Source organism: Ascidiella aspersa, chromosome 6 (assembly GCF_963924565.1).
Source record: "Ascidiella aspersa chromosome 6, kaAscAspe10.2, whole genome shotgun sequence".
NCBI classification, from domain to species: domain Eukaryota; kingdom Metazoa; phylum Chordata; class Ascidiacea; order Phlebobranchia; family Ascidiidae; genus Ascidiella; species Ascidiella aspersa.
In genome coordinates, this window is record NC_139452.1 from 26,576,526 (window position 1) to 26,593,354 (window position 16,829).

General features: G+C 36.3%; 1 protein-coding gene and 1 long non-coding RNA gene across 2 annotated transcripts in view; both read left to right on the forward strand.

The window, feature by feature from the left end:
- Nucleotides 1-1,071: 1,071 nt before the first annotated feature.
- LOC146141041 (uncharacterized) lies at nucleotides 1,072-3,829 on the forward strand. The gene is made up of 3 exons (XR_014501321.1): nucleotides 1,072-1,562; nucleotides 3,418-3,458; nucleotides 3,658-3,829. It is a non-coding gene; the product is annotated as an uncharacterized LOC146141041 (long non-coding RNA).
- Nucleotides 3,830-6,591: 2,762 nt separating this feature from the next.
- The window catches only part of LOC146141042 (eukaryotic translation initiation factor 4 gamma 3-like), a 37,609-nt gene continuing 27,371 nt past the window's right edge, over nucleotides 6,592-16,829 (forward strand). The window contains exons 1-7 of the mRNA XM_083392790.1: nucleotides 6,592-6,639; nucleotides 6,687-6,809; nucleotides 11,933-12,085; nucleotides 12,341-12,428; nucleotides 12,501-12,640; nucleotides 13,232-13,360; nucleotides 16,320-16,535. Coding sequence (XP_083248916.1) covers nucleotides 6,592-6,639; nucleotides 6,687-6,809; nucleotides 11,933-12,085; nucleotides 12,341-12,428; nucleotides 12,501-12,640; nucleotides 13,232-13,360; nucleotides 16,320-16,535 — 897 coding nt within the window. The remainder of the gene's footprint in view (nucleotides 6,640-6,686; nucleotides 6,810-11,932; nucleotides 12,086-12,340; nucleotides 12,429-12,500; nucleotides 12,641-13,231; nucleotides 13,361-16,319; nucleotides 16,536-16,829) is intronic.

Below are 16,829 nucleotides of genomic sequence, written 5' to 3' on the forward strand. Positions count from 1 at the left end.
AATTTGTTTTAGCCTACTTAAAAAGGGATATACTGTAGTTACATGCAGGGCTGCGGAGTCGGAGATAGACTTGTGACCCGTGACCTGACTGAGTCGGTTTATTTCCTCGAGTCAGACTTGGTACTCGACTTTATTTTCTAGTTCCGAGTCAAACTTCATGGTTACAAGCATGGGTACAACTGTATGTTTACAGCTCGACAATTCTAGTTTTCTAGTTCAATCTGTTAAAGTAAAATGCGGCTAATTCCAATTCTAATCTAATCTGCAAATTGCCTGTGTTCGCTAATTCCAGGTCTAAATGTGATTCGGATTTTACGGAAAATGCTGCTTTATTATTTACTTAGTCAGAGAACGAATTTTATTGATGCTCTTTGGTCGTAACACTTGTAGGTGATTTCTACAGTCCGAAAAGCATAACCTGTGCTAAAACGTATAACGAAACAGCACTCAAATTTTTGTTATTTAAATTATTTTGAGATGAATAGCGTTTTCCACGAAATTTATTTTTAAAAATTAAATGTTTGTTTAGTTTAAATTGGACCTTTCAAGAATTTATTAATTCCAATTTTGCAAAGCTAAATAGTCTAACTGAACAAAGCTGGGTACAGCAAGGGATGTTTGATCCTTACTATTTTTTTTTGATAGTGATACCTGATATTTAAAAAAACAATATGGCACGCCGAACCCCAAATCATATCATTGCGGTTGTCAAATAGCAAAGTTAGAACATGCTGATGTAATATGATTCAACTTTTTAAGGAAGTGATAAATGCTTAGAGCAAAGTAGTTAAACTTACCTTAAATTCTTAGTTCAATACTTTTTAAAGGTATTTACCTGAACAGTAGAAAGCAATGCGTTTATTTGCAGTTTGCACATTATGTCTGAAATGCAAAATTTATTCGGCGCTCTTTCACTTATGTTTGGAAAATTAATAAAAAAAAACTTTCTTTAAATGCCGCCTACCACAACGCATATTGTTTGGATTAGGGTGCGGGTTAGCATTTGGTTGAGGGTGGGTCAAGTTATTATTAATAATAAACATAATATTACTTGACCCACCCTCACCCAAACGCTAACCCGCACCCTAACCCAAACAATATGCGTTGTGGTATGCGGTATTATTTTGTTTGTTTTTTTGCATAACTTTTCACGTACACAACAAACTGACTGTCACATACAAACCCGTTTGGCCCCTTGGGATTTAACTGCACAAAGGCGTGGTGCGGGGCACAAACGCCCCATTTAGTGAAACTTGTGGTACGATTTCTATGGAGTATGACCGACTGAGAAAAGGCATACCCCAATGCATGACTGAAACATGTTTGTTGAATATTTTTAGGGGATAAAATCCGCTCTGATCGTTCTTTTAGCTTATTTTCTAGTTTCAGTTGCGCGCTTTAGCTGTTTTGTTGTTTTCGCAGAAACATAGGGTAGTCCTAGTGAACGAGGACAAGCCCGTTTGATCTCTACAAGCTATGTATGCTGGTCAGCAACATGTAAGGAGAAGTCATCAAAATTCTCAACCCCAGCTCGATGAACGAATGCCAACAAACCCACAACCGTATCCTTTAGTTATTGTTTCTTTATTTATGTTCCCTTCCCAACCAAAAAGGCTGGCATTTTCTTTAATCCGCAGTTTATGTTACTGGCCTTTTGTTTAGTGAAGCATTCCTTACTAGTTCCGCAAACTTAAAATTAGGTGTTGATAAAGAACCCTACTACTCTTTTTACAGTAACGGAACCAGCCGTCAAAATTAAAATTGTAAGGAAAAAAATCAATATGGGAGAATAGACATAATATTACTTGACCCACCCGAACGCCGAACCCAAACGCTTACTTGCCCCCTAACCCAAGGCAAATATGACCCCCAGACGAAAATGTTGTATGATTTAAGACCAGATGCCAAATTTAAAGAGGTGGCACCAATTAATTTGTCCCAGTATCTTATCTTAGATGTTTTTTGATTAATAAATTAGCAGATGTTTAAATTGTCAGGATTATTTTTGGCGCTCTTTCACTATTGTACGTAAAAATTAATAAAAAAAAAATTTTCTTCAAATGCCGCATACCACAACACATATTGTTTGGGTTAGGGTGCGGGTTAGCGTTTGGTTGAGGGTGGGTCAAGTTATTATTAATAATAAACATAATATTACTTGACCCACACTCACCCAAACGCTAACCCGCACCCTAACCCAAACAATATACGTTGTGGTAAGCGGTATTATTATTTTTAGTTTTTTGCATAACTTTTCACGTACAATAGTGAAAGAGCGCCTTATTTTTTTACTGCTGTTTTATAAGCATAGCAAGTTCAGAATCCCACCACAATTAACCTTCATGAAAATTTGAGGTGTGCAATTTATTAATGAACAAGTGCAGCCAAATTTGTTTAAAAACTATAGGGTGTGCCCTCGCCTGCATTTCACAGCACTTTTCACAGAGACATCTGGTATGCAGCTGCAAATTTTAAGGTTTGCAATCTTCGGCATACTTAAGTTATGGAATTTTACCGGAACTCAACCTTTTTTGCAATTTATGTGTGCAATTTAGTAATCTTATGTGTATATAATATCAAAATCTGGCGCGGTCTAGAATCCTATCACATTTTTATCTGGGCGTTTTAATTGACAACATTATTTTGGTTAGTGTGCGAGTAGTTTGGGTTTGGCTGGGCCAAGTATTATTACTATATTTAGTCTTTTATATTTATTTCTTCCTTGCAATTTCAATGTGACTGCTCTGTCAGCTGAAACTACATTTCCGTGCAGGATATTTGGCTAAAAAAGCTGGAAAAATCAGAGCTGTTAAGTCATTTGGCGTGAATTATTGCCATGTTAAGTTACAATGATAAAAGTGTTTTTCTTGTGTATATCACAGTATTTTTTTATTTTGGTGTTGGATTAGATTACGGCCACAAAATATGGATTGCAGTCTGGCATGACGTAGCCGCACATTAACCTTTTTACAGCCACGCATTTTTTTAGCTATATAAGCATCTTCCCCGCACAAAAAAAATAAAGTCTCCCGTCTGTCCAAATGACAATTTTTAAAAACTTACAAGAAAATAGATAAATAACCATGTCAAGTACGCGACATGGTTCTACACAATCTATAACACCAACAAATCAACAAAGTGTTTTTTGACACCACAGGGTGCTTTTTCTCTTGCATTTAGTGACACATTGATATTTTGTGTATGTGACATTCACCAAAGTTAAGTCGGGTTATTTAAAAAAATTAAAATACCGCTTAGACGTGGCTTCACAAATACACGCTAGAGGATAAAAATAAGTCTCCGAAAAATTGATAAGTCAAGAGAAAATAATCTGTTCCCTAAAGAGTTGCCCAAAGAGGTTAAAAAACTTATTTTACCAAGTGTTGTTTTTTCTTTACTGTAAACTACTTGACACAGGATACCACATAGCACAACAATTTCCCCACACCACCCCCACCGTAAGTTTACTATTATTACCTCTTTGTCAGAACATTTATACTATACACAGTAAAATTGTTTTTCCAAGTGTTTGTATATTGCAAGTTTATCAGCCCTTTTGCTTTGATATTCTTATTACGTCTTACTCCAGCCTACAACCATTATGCTCCAAACTTTGAAATTGGTTGTTTAAATAATGTTATTGTATGTATTTTTCAGTTGGAGGTTTTCAAGGCGGAGCGGGAGCAAGAAGTTTTCCACCTTCCTATTCACACTCAGTAAGCTTTATAATAAGTTCTCTTTTTACGAGAATTTTACCAAGTCTAAAACACAGTAAAGTAATGAAGATGGACATTATGTAGCAACACTTAAATGCAAAGTTTTTTTACTACTCCCATGTTTTCGCAATTAATGAATATCTACTTGTCATAATGTGCACAATTTGTTAGAACAAAGTCCATCTAAGACGGGCCTTATCACACCACAATGCTTAAACACATTCTTTACTTTCATAGATTACGCCATGTTGGATGTATAAATACATCTCAATCTTTTAGTCTATTTTAATTTTGGAAATTTGTTATAAACATTGGACAATAATAACTTTTTATTATGTAATATTATAAAGGGTTGATTTTAGACAGCTGTTGTGTATACGTACATTGTACAACACCTCTTTGGTTAACAACCCTTTTGTTTTTAAGTAATTATCCGCATTGTTTTTAACTAGTACACCGAAAAGCCATCGCAGACTCGCCGAATCTGTCGATCTATGATGCAAGCAGAGCAAGCCAGAAAAACAACTGGCCTGCAGTGAGGTTCGAACTCACGACCTCCGGTCAAGCCGGGACCGTCGCTCTACCAACTGAGCTATGCAGGCTCAGAGAGGAGCGAGTCGAGAAACAACCATGCGCCAATACTTGCACATTTTGTTAGTACAAGCAACTTCACACTGGGGGATCATCAGTCCGTATCAATCAATGAAAGACACACACAAACATATGTTTTTAATAACATCCGTGATCTAGCCCCTCGGAAGTTGCCTTATGACCAACGATTACGGCTTCTGTATCAATAGTACACCGAAAAGCCATCGCAGACTCGCCGAATCTGTCGATCTATGATGCAAGCAGAGCAAGCCAGAAAAACAACTGGCCTGCAGTGAGGTTCAAACTCACAACCTCCGGTCAAGCCGGGACCGTCGCTCTACCAACTGAGCTATGCAGGCTCAGAGAGGAGCGAGTCGAGAAACAACCATGCGCCAATACTTGCACATTTTGTTAGTACAAGCAACTTCACACTGGGGGATCATCAGTCCGTATCAATCAATGAAATACACACACAAACATATGTGTTTAATAACATCCGTGATCTAGCCCCTCGGAAGTTGCCTTATGACCAACGATTACGGCTTCCGTATCAATAGTACACTGAAAAGCCATCGCAGACTCGCCGAATCTGTCGATCTATGATGCAAGCAGAGCAAGCCAGAAAAACAACTGGCCTGCAGAAAAACAACTGGCTTTCATTGATTGATACGGACTGATGATCCCCCAGTGTTAAGTTGCTTGTACTAACAAAATGTGCAAGTATTGGCGCATGGTTGTTTCCCGACTCGCTCCTCTCTGAGCCTACATAGCTCAGTTGGTAGAGCAACGGTCCCGGCTTGACCGGAGGTCGTGAGTTCGAACCTCACTGCAGGCCAGTTGTTTTTCTGGCTTGCTCTGCTTGCATCATAGATCGACAGATTGGGCGAGTCTGCGATGGCTTTTCGGTGTACTATTGATACGGAAGCCGTAATCGTTGGTCATAAGGCAACTTCCGAGGGGCTAGATCACGGATGTTATTAAACACATATGTTTGTGTGTGTCTTTCATTGTTTTTAACTAGGCGCATTTATTGCCTAAATGTTGACTAAAACTAGGATATAGTGTTTCTGGCACACATTCATAGAATTAAGTCTTGTTAAATATCATTTTTTATTCTTGTAGCCGCTTATCAACTTGTTACTTTTAAAGGGAACACACAAGACCTACAAAGCACCAATAATATAGTGTTAGGACCAACAATATAATAAAGCCTAACATGCACTAATATCCATGGAAGAACAAGATCTAAATCGTCTGAATAAGACATAAACCTACCTTAATAAGTCCTTAATTGTTTAGAATAACTGCCTAAAATTGTAAGGTGAGGGTATGGGACGATCGGGGGCCATCGGCCTGGCATCGGACGTTTTGGTGTCAACGTTTGGGTTTGCTGTTATGTGTGGTCGGTAAAGAGTGGGGTTAAAAATGGGTTAGGACTGAAATTATTAGTGGAGTAAGTGATGTACTTAGGAGTGGGTGTAGGGATTAGGTAAAATGTTGTGTAGGCCTAAATTCTGACCATTTAGGTCTTATTTGGACAGTATTAGGATTTTTTCCAATTTGTGATTATTATGACTATCAGGTATTATAGTCCTATTTTGATCGTATTTCGAACTGTGTTTTATTGCGACGTTAATGATGATAGTATTAGAGAGTCTCTTTGAAGTTTACTACATTGCAAAACGAGGAATGACAAAAACAACTTAGGGATGAAGTTTAACATTTTAATGGTCTATAATAAAGTAATTTATTTTGTGGCCAGCTAATGTAAAGAATGTGGACAACACTGACGAAGTTAGTGCCACACAATTGTAGATTTGTTTTGTTTATAGCTTTTTTGGCAATAATATTTGGTACATTGATGCATTGAGTTCAATAACCTACTTACTTAGCAAATGACAATTGTACACCAAAAGCATCACCTACTCACCAAATCTGTCGATCATTGATGCAAGCAAGGCCGGCTAGAAAACCAACTAGCCTTCAGTGAGGGCCGCGAACTCACAACCTCTGGGCATTGTAAATGTGAAGTTGCTTGTACTAACGGAATATAGCAAGCATTGGCGTATGGTTGTTTCTTGGCGTGCTTCTCTCTGAGTTTGTTTAGCTTAGTTGGTAGAGCGACAGTCCCTGTAATGGCCGGAGGTCGTGAGTTCGAACCTCACTGAAGGCTAGTTGCTTTTCTAGTCTGCCTTGCTTGCATCATTGATCAACAGTTTCTGTTAATCTGTGATAGCTTTTGATGTACAATCATGCATAAGTCATTATCAGTGGTTAAAAATCGATGTCAGAAGGGCTAGATCACTGTACACTTGAGTGTATCTTTCATCAGGTGACTTTTGTTTTATTCATAGTTTTACCAGCAATCCGATTTTTTAGCCAAACCAGTCGTCCCCACACGAGGGCCAACCCTACTTCCAGTCGCCGGCCAGTTCTTCTGATATGAGCAGAGCGCACATGGTGGCCACCGTGGCACCAGCAAAGCAACAGCAACAACAACAGGTACTCGAGTGTATGGTAGAACTGCTTGATGTTTTTTCAACTTTGTAAATGTAATGGAGTGTTTCTTAAAGTGAGGAGTGTATGCCCCACTATTGGGGGGGGGGGGGGGGGGGGGGGGGGCTTGGCAAAATATTAGTGGCGCCTTCTAATTTTTGTGGTTGGCAGACCAAATGCATATTCTTATGTCATGTAGTAGGTCTGCTGGCAGTGGAGAATTCCTGTGAGGGGCATGTCTCCCCAAACTATATTGTTGCCAAATTGTACAATGTAAGTAATTTTAGTTCTATGCTCCTCACAAACTGTCAGCTGTTCCATGCTTTTGTATGTTTTAAGGAATTCCAATTCCCTGAATTTCCATTGTTCAGACAGGGCCTGACATTTATCTTAAAACAAAAAGTTGGGCCTGACTTAATAAGTGTCACCACTAGCTAGAATTAGCCAGACACAGGTCAAGGATTTTGGTTTGAAGAAGGTTTCGCACTGATATAAAATAAAACTTCAAACACCTTGTTTACCGCAAACTTTGCTCACTATGACTGAAACAGGCACACCGTGTGACCCAATACTCACTATTTTGTTGCCCATTATAGCTTACCTTTAAAATTCAAAATTTAAGAAAGATGTACAAGTCTACCCCTTAAGTATTAAATTTACTTGTTGTTCCCATGTTGTTACATATTGTAACTAGTGTTTGCTTTGTTTGTGCAGAGTTTTAATTAGAGATAGACCGATGGAAGATATTTGGCTTCTACATATTTGGCTTCTACCGATATATCAATTTTTTTTTGTGAAAAAAATTTTGGTTTTAGCATCACGCCAAGTTAATGTGCAAAATAATTGTTTTATAATCAATAAAGGTGTGTTCACTCAAACATTATTATGTGGCCCGAAAAAAAAAATTTTTTTTTGGACACATGTTGTTTTTGTCCGAATTATTTTTTTTTTTTTTTTTTTTTTTTTTTTTTCAGTCAATTTTTTATGGCTCACTTTTGACAAGGAAAAAAACATAGTTGGAACATGAAATTTTCACAACTGTTAAATACCCTCCCAAAGTTGTTTCTAATATAAAAAAAAATTGCCTAGGTTCTAAGGGGTGGTTTTTAGGGGGGTAAAACTGTCATTTTTTGTCAATTTTGGTTTTCAGCACTTTTCAGAGATGAACAAATGTAAAAAAAATCTGATATATTTATGGATGTTGGATACATGACATATACAATGCTAAGTAACAAAATTTTAAACATTAGCCCTGAACTGTTTATCCAGGGGGTCAAAATGCACAACACTTTAGGAAATTTCAATGATATATTTACACTAGAAGGAAATGACATAAAAATCTGAAAATTTCACAAATGTTAGAGAATCATTTAAAGCTGATGTTAAAATAAACATTTTACCTCTTGAAAATAGAGGAGTATTTTAGGGGGGCAAAATTAAAATTCGGCCATTTTTTTGTTTAGAGGTGTCTAAAAAACTAAAGAAAACATTGTTAAATAGTTTTCAATTATAAAGACAAATCATAAGTTGCTTCACAGCAAAATTTTGACCTTCAACTCAAAATAATTAACCCATGGGGTAAAATAATTAACCAAAAATATAGAAATTAAAGTGATTTTTTGATGGAAAAAAAATTGCAAACAAAGTGGTGTACACTGCCTGGCAGATTTTTTATTTAAACTTGCGGCGGTAAAATATGTTGTTTTGTAAGAGCAATAAGTTAATTCACTAAGACGAGACACTTTGCACAATGGATGTTGCACGCGCTGGACAAAAAAAGCACAGCATGGAGCCAGCCGCTTCGCGGCCAGAATAAGGCAAGCGATATGAACAAATTCTGTATTGAAGGTTTTCTGCCGCTAGATTAGAGTAGATAGCTGTAAAGAACTAAATCGAACACATCACACTGTTGATTTTTGTCCCCAATTAGAGGCGTACAGGGGGGCAAGAAAAAATTGTCAAATATTTTTCAATTATAAAGACAAGTTATAGGTTTGCTTCGCAGCCAAATTTATATTAAGACCACTGGCAATCAATCTTGTAAAAGTGCACCATGTCCAACCTACAACACGCAACTTCGGGCCACATCCGCTTTTGCCTGCTAAAGCACCGAAACTGGAAGCACAACATTGGGAGTATATGGACACTGACAAATAAGATCCGTTGAAAGAATATAGAATAACCAAGGAATAACACCCTGGTAAAGTATAGTGGAACTGCGCTATACCCCCCTGGTATAATATAGTAGAACCGCGCTATAACCCCCTAGCAAAATATACAAAAACCGCACACCCTGTCTAGTTTTTTTTTTTTTTTTTTTTTTTTTTTTTTTTTTTTTTTTCAGTCAATTTTTATGGCTCACTTTTGACAAGGAAAAAAACATAGTTGGAACATGAAATTTTCACAACTGTTAAATACCCTCCCAAAGTTGTTTCTAATATAAAAAAAAATTGCCTAGGTTGTAAGGGGTGGTTTTTAGGGGGGTAAAACTGTCATTTTTTGTTAATTTTGGTTTTCGGCACCTTTCAGAGATGAAAAAATGTAAGAAAAAATCTGATATATTTATGGATGATGGATACATGACATATACAATGCTAAGTAACAAAATTTTAAACATTAGCCCTGAACTGTTTATCCGGGGGGTCAAAATGCACAACACTTTAGGAAATTTCAATGATATATTTACACTAGAAGGAAATGACATAAAAATCTGAAAATTTCACGAATGTTAGAGAACCATTTAAAGCTGATGTTAAAATAAACATTTTACCTCTTGAAAATAGGAAAGTATTTTAGGGGTGGCAAAATTAAAATTCGGCCATTTTTGTGTTTAGAAGTGTCTAAAAAACTAAAGAAAACATTGTTAAATAGTTTTCAATTATAAAAACAAATTATAGGTTGCTTCACAGCAAAATTTTGACCTTCAACTCAAAATAATTAACCCATTGGGGAAAATAATTAACCAAAAATATAGAAATTAAAGTGATTTTTTGATGGAAAAAAAATTGCAAACAAAGTGGTGTACACTGCCTGGCAGACTTTTCATTTAAACTTGCGGCGGTAAAATATGTTGTTTTGTAAGAGCAATAAGTTAATTTACTAAGAGAAGCCTCTTTCTAAAAGGCAAGTCGCACGCGCTTAGTTTCACTAAGACGAGACACTTTGCACAATGGATGTTGCACGCGCTGGACAAAAAAAGCACAACAGGCAGCCAGCCGCTTCGCGGCCAGGATAAGGCAAGCGATATGAACAAATTCTGTATTGAAGGTTTTCTGCCGCTAGATTAGAGTAGATAGCTGTAAAGAACTAAATCGAATACATCACACTATTGATTTTTGTCCCCAATTAGAGGCGTATAGGGGTGCAAGAAAAAATTGTCAAATATTTTTTAATTATAAAGACAAGTTATAGGTTTGCTTCGCAGCCAAATTTATATTAAGACCACGGGTAATCTATCTTGTAAAAGTGCACCATGTCCAACCTATAACACGCAACTTCGGGCCACATCCGCTTTTGCCTGCTAAAGCACCGAAACTGGAAGCACAACATTGGGAGTATATGGACACTGACAAATAAGACCCGTTGAAAGAATATAGAATACCCAAGGTATAACACCCTGGTAAAATATAGTGGAAATGCGCTATACGCCCCCTGGTATAATATAGTAGAACCGCGCTATACCCCCCTAGCAAAATAGAAAAAAACCGCACACCCTGTCTAGTTAGGATTTCATTTTCAATTAATTCAAGTTTTGAATATTTCCCAGATATATAAAAAAAATCGGTATCGGATATCGGGTGAAAAAATTGTAAAAAATCGGATAACGGTATCGGTCCAAAAAATGGATATCGGTCGATCTCTAGTTTTAACCCTCCTTTGTCCTAGCCCAGGGATGGAGACCCACTGTCCCGCGGGTTACGAAGTGACCCACCAATGATTTTTAATGACCCACTTGTCTCTAGAAATACCGAAATGTTATCAATAATTTTCATGAAATAATAAATGAAAAAAAACAGTTCTAGTTAGATAGCATTATAGTGCTTAAATCAGTGCTGCCCATCTGAGGGTCGTGCAAAAGTGTTTTAGGGGTTGATGATTAGGCATACATTAACTGCACTTCAACAAATGCGTGCAGAAAAGCAGACAACTAAAAGCATTTTGTTTATCGCTGTAAAACGTAAAGGGTGGTGAAGAGTTTGCAAACAAAAAAAACCCTGGTTAAACCCATAAACCATGCTGGAAAGCTTTCTGCTGTACTCATATATGATCCACTTGAAAAGTTTGTAAGCATTAAGGTCGTGTTTGTGACCCGCTCGATAAAAAGGTCTGTGATCCCTGTCCTAGCCTATGGTCACATAAAAAATGTTTAGGTGGGATAAATTTTCTCCATCTGTTTTAGTTGACAAAAAATGCTGGCTGAAATGTTAACAAACCAGTTCCTTAATGGCTCCCTGAATTCAAGTAATGTTTACAATTCAGGATTTTCTGTTAGTTAATTGAAATTTACCTTGTTATGCAAAATGCATTCCTCGTTATTTCAAAATCTAACCCAAAGGAGGACTTACATTGCCAAAATATTGAACCAAAGCATATTTTTTTAGTAAGACCATGTCAAAAAGGTTATAAACTCCTATGCTAATATGCTCCTATCTCATAAACCCTTGTATTCATCTCTTGGCTTGTTTGCTTCTTTTAAATAAATGTACTAGGCAAACAGTGTATGAAACTCCCTGCTGTTATACAAATACAAAACAGTTGGAGTTGTTAATTTAAATAATTAAATTTATCATGGACCACAAATATTGACATCTGTTCTGGGTTTGGCAAAGGTTATTGCAACAGAAATTGTCTGGTTTTCAGTAATAAAGATTTCTCCCGAAGAAACAATAAACTGCCTTCATGCGATAGGTTGAAAAACAATTCTGGTTGCACATAAATGGATTGGGTGTAAAACTAAATGAAATATCACTTTGAGCTGTAAATGTTATTACCATAAATTGTTTTATAATGTTAGAAAGATAAAATTGATTTCTTATGGTAAAACGCTAAATTTAATAATAAAGATTTTTGTTTAAATAATTAATTTATACCGTAAATGACTCGCATAAAAGATCTAACCTTTTATAAAGTGCAAAATTCCCACCTTGAAAGATAAACCGGCGAAGGTCATCGAGGTTAAAGAGAAGACACCGGAGGAGCCAAAGAGCCCAAAGAACGTTGCGAAAGTTTCGATTATTGCTCCGGAGAAGGGTGACAATAAAGAAGTGACTCCAGTCGCCCAAGTAAGACCTTTTATATGAAAAAAAATAGTTTGTTTAACAGGGACAACGCCTTATCATTTATTGGCAATCTGTTACAAATGAAGTGTAGTCTAATTTACTGGTCTGGTATCCAACTTACTTTTCTTTGTAGTGTATGTGTAACTCTCTTTTCTGTATTTTGTATAAAAAATCATAAATAAGCAGTAAAAAAACAAGTATTTTTGTTAGAAAAGGGTTTAATGCTATTTTATTGAAAAAAATACCTATTTGTTTCAGGTTATGACCAACAACAACAGTGCTGTGGAGCCACCAGCTAAACCTGAGATTGAGCCAGCTGCAAAACCCGAAGTAGCAACAGTAGAAGGTAAACTTTGAGTGCTTTCAGTGGTTTAGTGCATTGGATATGGAAAGTAGATCTTTATATGCTTTTTCATAGAAGCAAACAACAGCGAAGCGGTTGACGAGGAGGGCGAGAAAGTTTACGACAGATCTTTCCTTATGCAATTTCGATTTCACGACACGCCGTTGGAAAAGCCAAGAGATCTTCCCACCATCGAAGACATTATTATGGATAGGGTTTGTAAAGAATTCTATATTTGGAGTTATTTTGATGACACTCTTAGGCACAATTTTTGTATCTTTTTTTGACATTTGAAACTTGCAACGAAATGTGCAGTATTTTAATTGGTGTTTCAATGGTAGAGGTGTGATGATAAATACCCTGATATCTTGCTTGTTATTTAGGTGCTAAAAGTTTTCACCATAGCTTTTTATTTATTTATTTTTTTAAATGTAAAAATATTTTTGTTATGCTCTGTTACTCTGTATTTTTGAAGAACAGTTTATATAATATTATGAAATTCTATGAAATTCAGTTTGCATATTATAATATAATTATATAGATTTTAAAGTTTTGTTTTCGTGAAAGCTAAGAAGACATCAACTATTTCTTTTAATTGCTAATGACATAATTTGCTGTTTTTAGTCCTTTAGAAAAAATTGGAAAAACACTACATGTATAGATGTTTAATATAATGTAATATGTATAAAAAGAACATCAGGTTTATTTATCAATTTTTTGCATTTCAATTTGACTCCTTTTTTGACTGTTTTTAATTATTGCTTGCTGGGTGTTAGCGCACTTCTGTAATTTTATGTTTTCTCCAGCCGTTGCCAAAATCCAGCATTTCTAATTCCATGCCTTCCATGGATGGTATGTATCGTGGTGGCGAGAGGTCCGGCTCCGATTTTACGCCCAAATATATGTCCGGAGGTGGCGGTGGTGGACACGGAAGGGTAATTTGATTAATTTTTTTCATCAAATTTCTATGTCATGTTTAGGGGTGTCCGATAATATTGGAGTGGAGCTTATACACGATGCTAAATGTTAGTATCGGTACTTGGTCGATACTAGGGTGGTGTCGTTTCAGATGTGATGCTTTAGTAATATAACAATTTCAGCATTCATTTACGAATAATGTAGCATCAACTACCTTGAAAAGCTGAATAACCTGGAATAAAATCATTGAAAACTAAACAATTTATTCTATTTTACTTGTTTAAGCTTAGTAATGAGTAGGGATGTTCAAAGTAGAATATCGGATCCTTGATTTAAATCCAATTTTGCTCTTTATATCTGGTAGTTGTCTGGTAGTCCGATCTAAATTTCATTCCAAAGTGTGCTTTTCAGAAGGCCGTGTGTGACGTATTTGGACTGACCACGCGGTTGGACTTTGGACTCACAGTAGTCCTAAAATACCTGACTTTGCATGTTAACATTTCGCTTTGCATTGGTGCTGTGTAAATTTCATTCCAAAGAGCACTTTTCAGAAGGCCATTTGTTAGGTATTTAGACTAATCTTGCGGTTGGACTTTGGACTCCTGGTAGTGTTTAAAAACGCTTACTTTGTTTGTAGGTTAACATTTCGCGTTTGTGCTAAGGAATGTATCACCATTTGTTATCATTGCGATTGAAAAGCACAGACAGAATTTTGCCAGAAATGCCGTATGCAAGGTCTTCAGGTGTTTGGCTACATTTTACTGCGATAAAATCATGTCACATGCAAAAAATGATGTTCAGCTTGCGTATTGCAATAGGTCTGTAATGTTTAGCTTGGCTTATTGCAATAGGACTGTAATGTTTAGCTTGGCGTATTGCAATAGGACTGTAATGTTTAGCTTGGCGTATTGCAATAGGACTGTAATGTTCAGCTTAGCGTATTACAATAGGATTGTAATATTCAGCTTAGCGTATTGCAATAGGACTGTAATGTTTAGCTTGGCGTATTGCAATAGGACTGTAATCTTCAGCTTAGCGTATTGCAATAGGACTGTAATGTTTAGCTTGGCGTATTGCAATAGGACTGTAATGTTCAGCTTAGCGTATTGCAATAGGACTGTAATGTTCAGCTTGGCGTATTGCAATAGGACTGTAATGTTCAGCTTGGCGTATTGCAATAGGACTGTCTTAGCGTATTGCAATAGGACTGTAATGTTCAGCTTGCGTATTGCAATAGGACTGTAATGTTCAGCTTAGCGTATTGCAATAGGACTGTAATGTTCAGCTTAGCGTATTGTAATAGGACTGTAATGTTCAGCTTAGCGTATTGCAATAGGACTGTAATGTTCAGCTTAGCGTATTGGCGGTTTATTGAAGTACTTGAAAAAAATCCACTGTTGGCTTCATCTAGCACAGCAGTTCTCAACCAGTGGGCCATGACTCACTGGTGGGCCATATATTGAAAAAGTTTGGTTTCTGTTTTGTCACCATACTTAATTTTACTGGAATAATGGCTTGGGGAGGAATTGAGAAGGAATGTAAATTTAACGTTCAGAAGCAAGTTTCTCACTAATGCACAAATTAATGACTATTGTTTTTAATATGTTCTTCTGTTTGTTGTTATAAACCTATTTTAAAGTTGTTTCTTTCATAATTTTTTTTTTGTGCAAAGAAAATGGGCCACAAAACAAAAAAAGTTAAGTTTGTGTTGTATGTTTTTTAAAGTGTAAAAAAATTTTACCCAATATGTTCGCCCCAAATTCATCCCTACCCTAATCAGAGCAATCAAATTGACAAATTAATAACAAATGTACTTTGGAACACTATATACGGATCTGTTCATAAGTTTAATGGTGAAAATAACGGCCCAAATAGACGTTAAAAGCGACATGCTTTATTTTCAAACGTTTCGGCAATTTCTAATGCCATCATCACTGATTACGATTAACGTCTATTTGGGCCGTTATTTTCACCATTAAACTTAATAACAAATGTGATTGTTAGAGATTTACAACCAATAAACCTTGTAGCAGGGAAGCATTTTTAAATTTTGATAAAAGAGATGGCTTCTGGTTATGAGTTGCCCAGTAGAGCGACCTTTACAAGAAGGATATCTGATATGTTTCTATTTTTTTCTTACTTTTTCAATAATATTCAAATATTTCAAATAAAATGAACGTCCTTTAAATTGTTGTTTTGTCATTCAGGTGCCAAATATTCATAAATAGTTAAAATTCCTCAACATATAACAGAAGGATTCTAAATTCTGGATTCGTTATTCCAGATTCGAACTGTACTATTGTAGAATACCTTGGGATTCTACTTTGAACATCCCTAGTAATGAGTGACGTCACTTGATATTGGGGTGGATCATAACTTAGTTGCCCAGCGCGCGCTTGATTTTTCCTAAAACATTTTTTATTGGTACTAATTGCCACCGTGTCTGCAACTTTGTTTTAGCATGTTTTTTAAAAATGTAGTGACTAAGAATTCAGTAAGGCACATAAGTAAAAGTAGGTATGAACGTTTTAAGTTGTTTTCTATTCATTTTTAACATAAACTTTCGCAAAAGGCTGCCCACTTCTACATGCCATTTGATATTCATTCTACATTGTTTGATAGCTTGTCAACATTGTAAAGTAATACGATTTGTTGTTAAATAGTGCCACCTAATTTCCAGATCATCAGTGGTTCCAAACCTTTTATGACATATTTTGCCCCCAGAAATACTAAATATAATGTGGCCCCTACTAGGAATTTTGTTTGAGTGATTTGCCATATCTGGAACAACACAATCAACTACACATATTTGGAAAAAATCATTTTATTCATAATACTCTAATCTTACACAAAGAAATGCATTAAAAGACTCACTAATACAGTTAAATCAGCATTTTTAAGAATTCCTAATACCACTCGCTACCCTTTGATCTTTAGAAATGAACACAACCAAGCTTACTCATTGATTTTTTTCAGGCGTCATCGCGGGGCATGCGCCAGGGGGGTCAACAGAGGCCCCAGGGTAGCTACCACCAGAACTACATGGGTAACCAGCCCAAGGTGATCAAGAAGGTGTCGATTCAGCGGGAACGTGACACCGAGCTGCAACGAGCTGAACATGCTTGGAAGCCGAGCAAGCTCGGCAAAGATGTGAAAGACGAAAAAGCCAATACTGAGGAAGCGAAAACAGCGGTGGGTTTTTGCTTGTTTGTAGTTTTTCAATTTGTTAAGTCTCGTGGAAGGTACCATTTTTTACAAAGGAAAAAAGTATGGGTAATGTTTCATGTCTAGTTTCCAGGGTTTCCACAACATCTTAATGGCTCTGAATTGATCTGCTTGTTGAAAAGTTTTTGAAAAAGGCCATGTTTTTTTTTAAGTCTTTGTTTGAATTTGTTTCATGTCCTGCTTAATTTTTGTGTTTTGAAACTGCAAACAAACAGTCACAAAATGTTTTTTAATTTCTGATGACCATGGTAGAACATACTG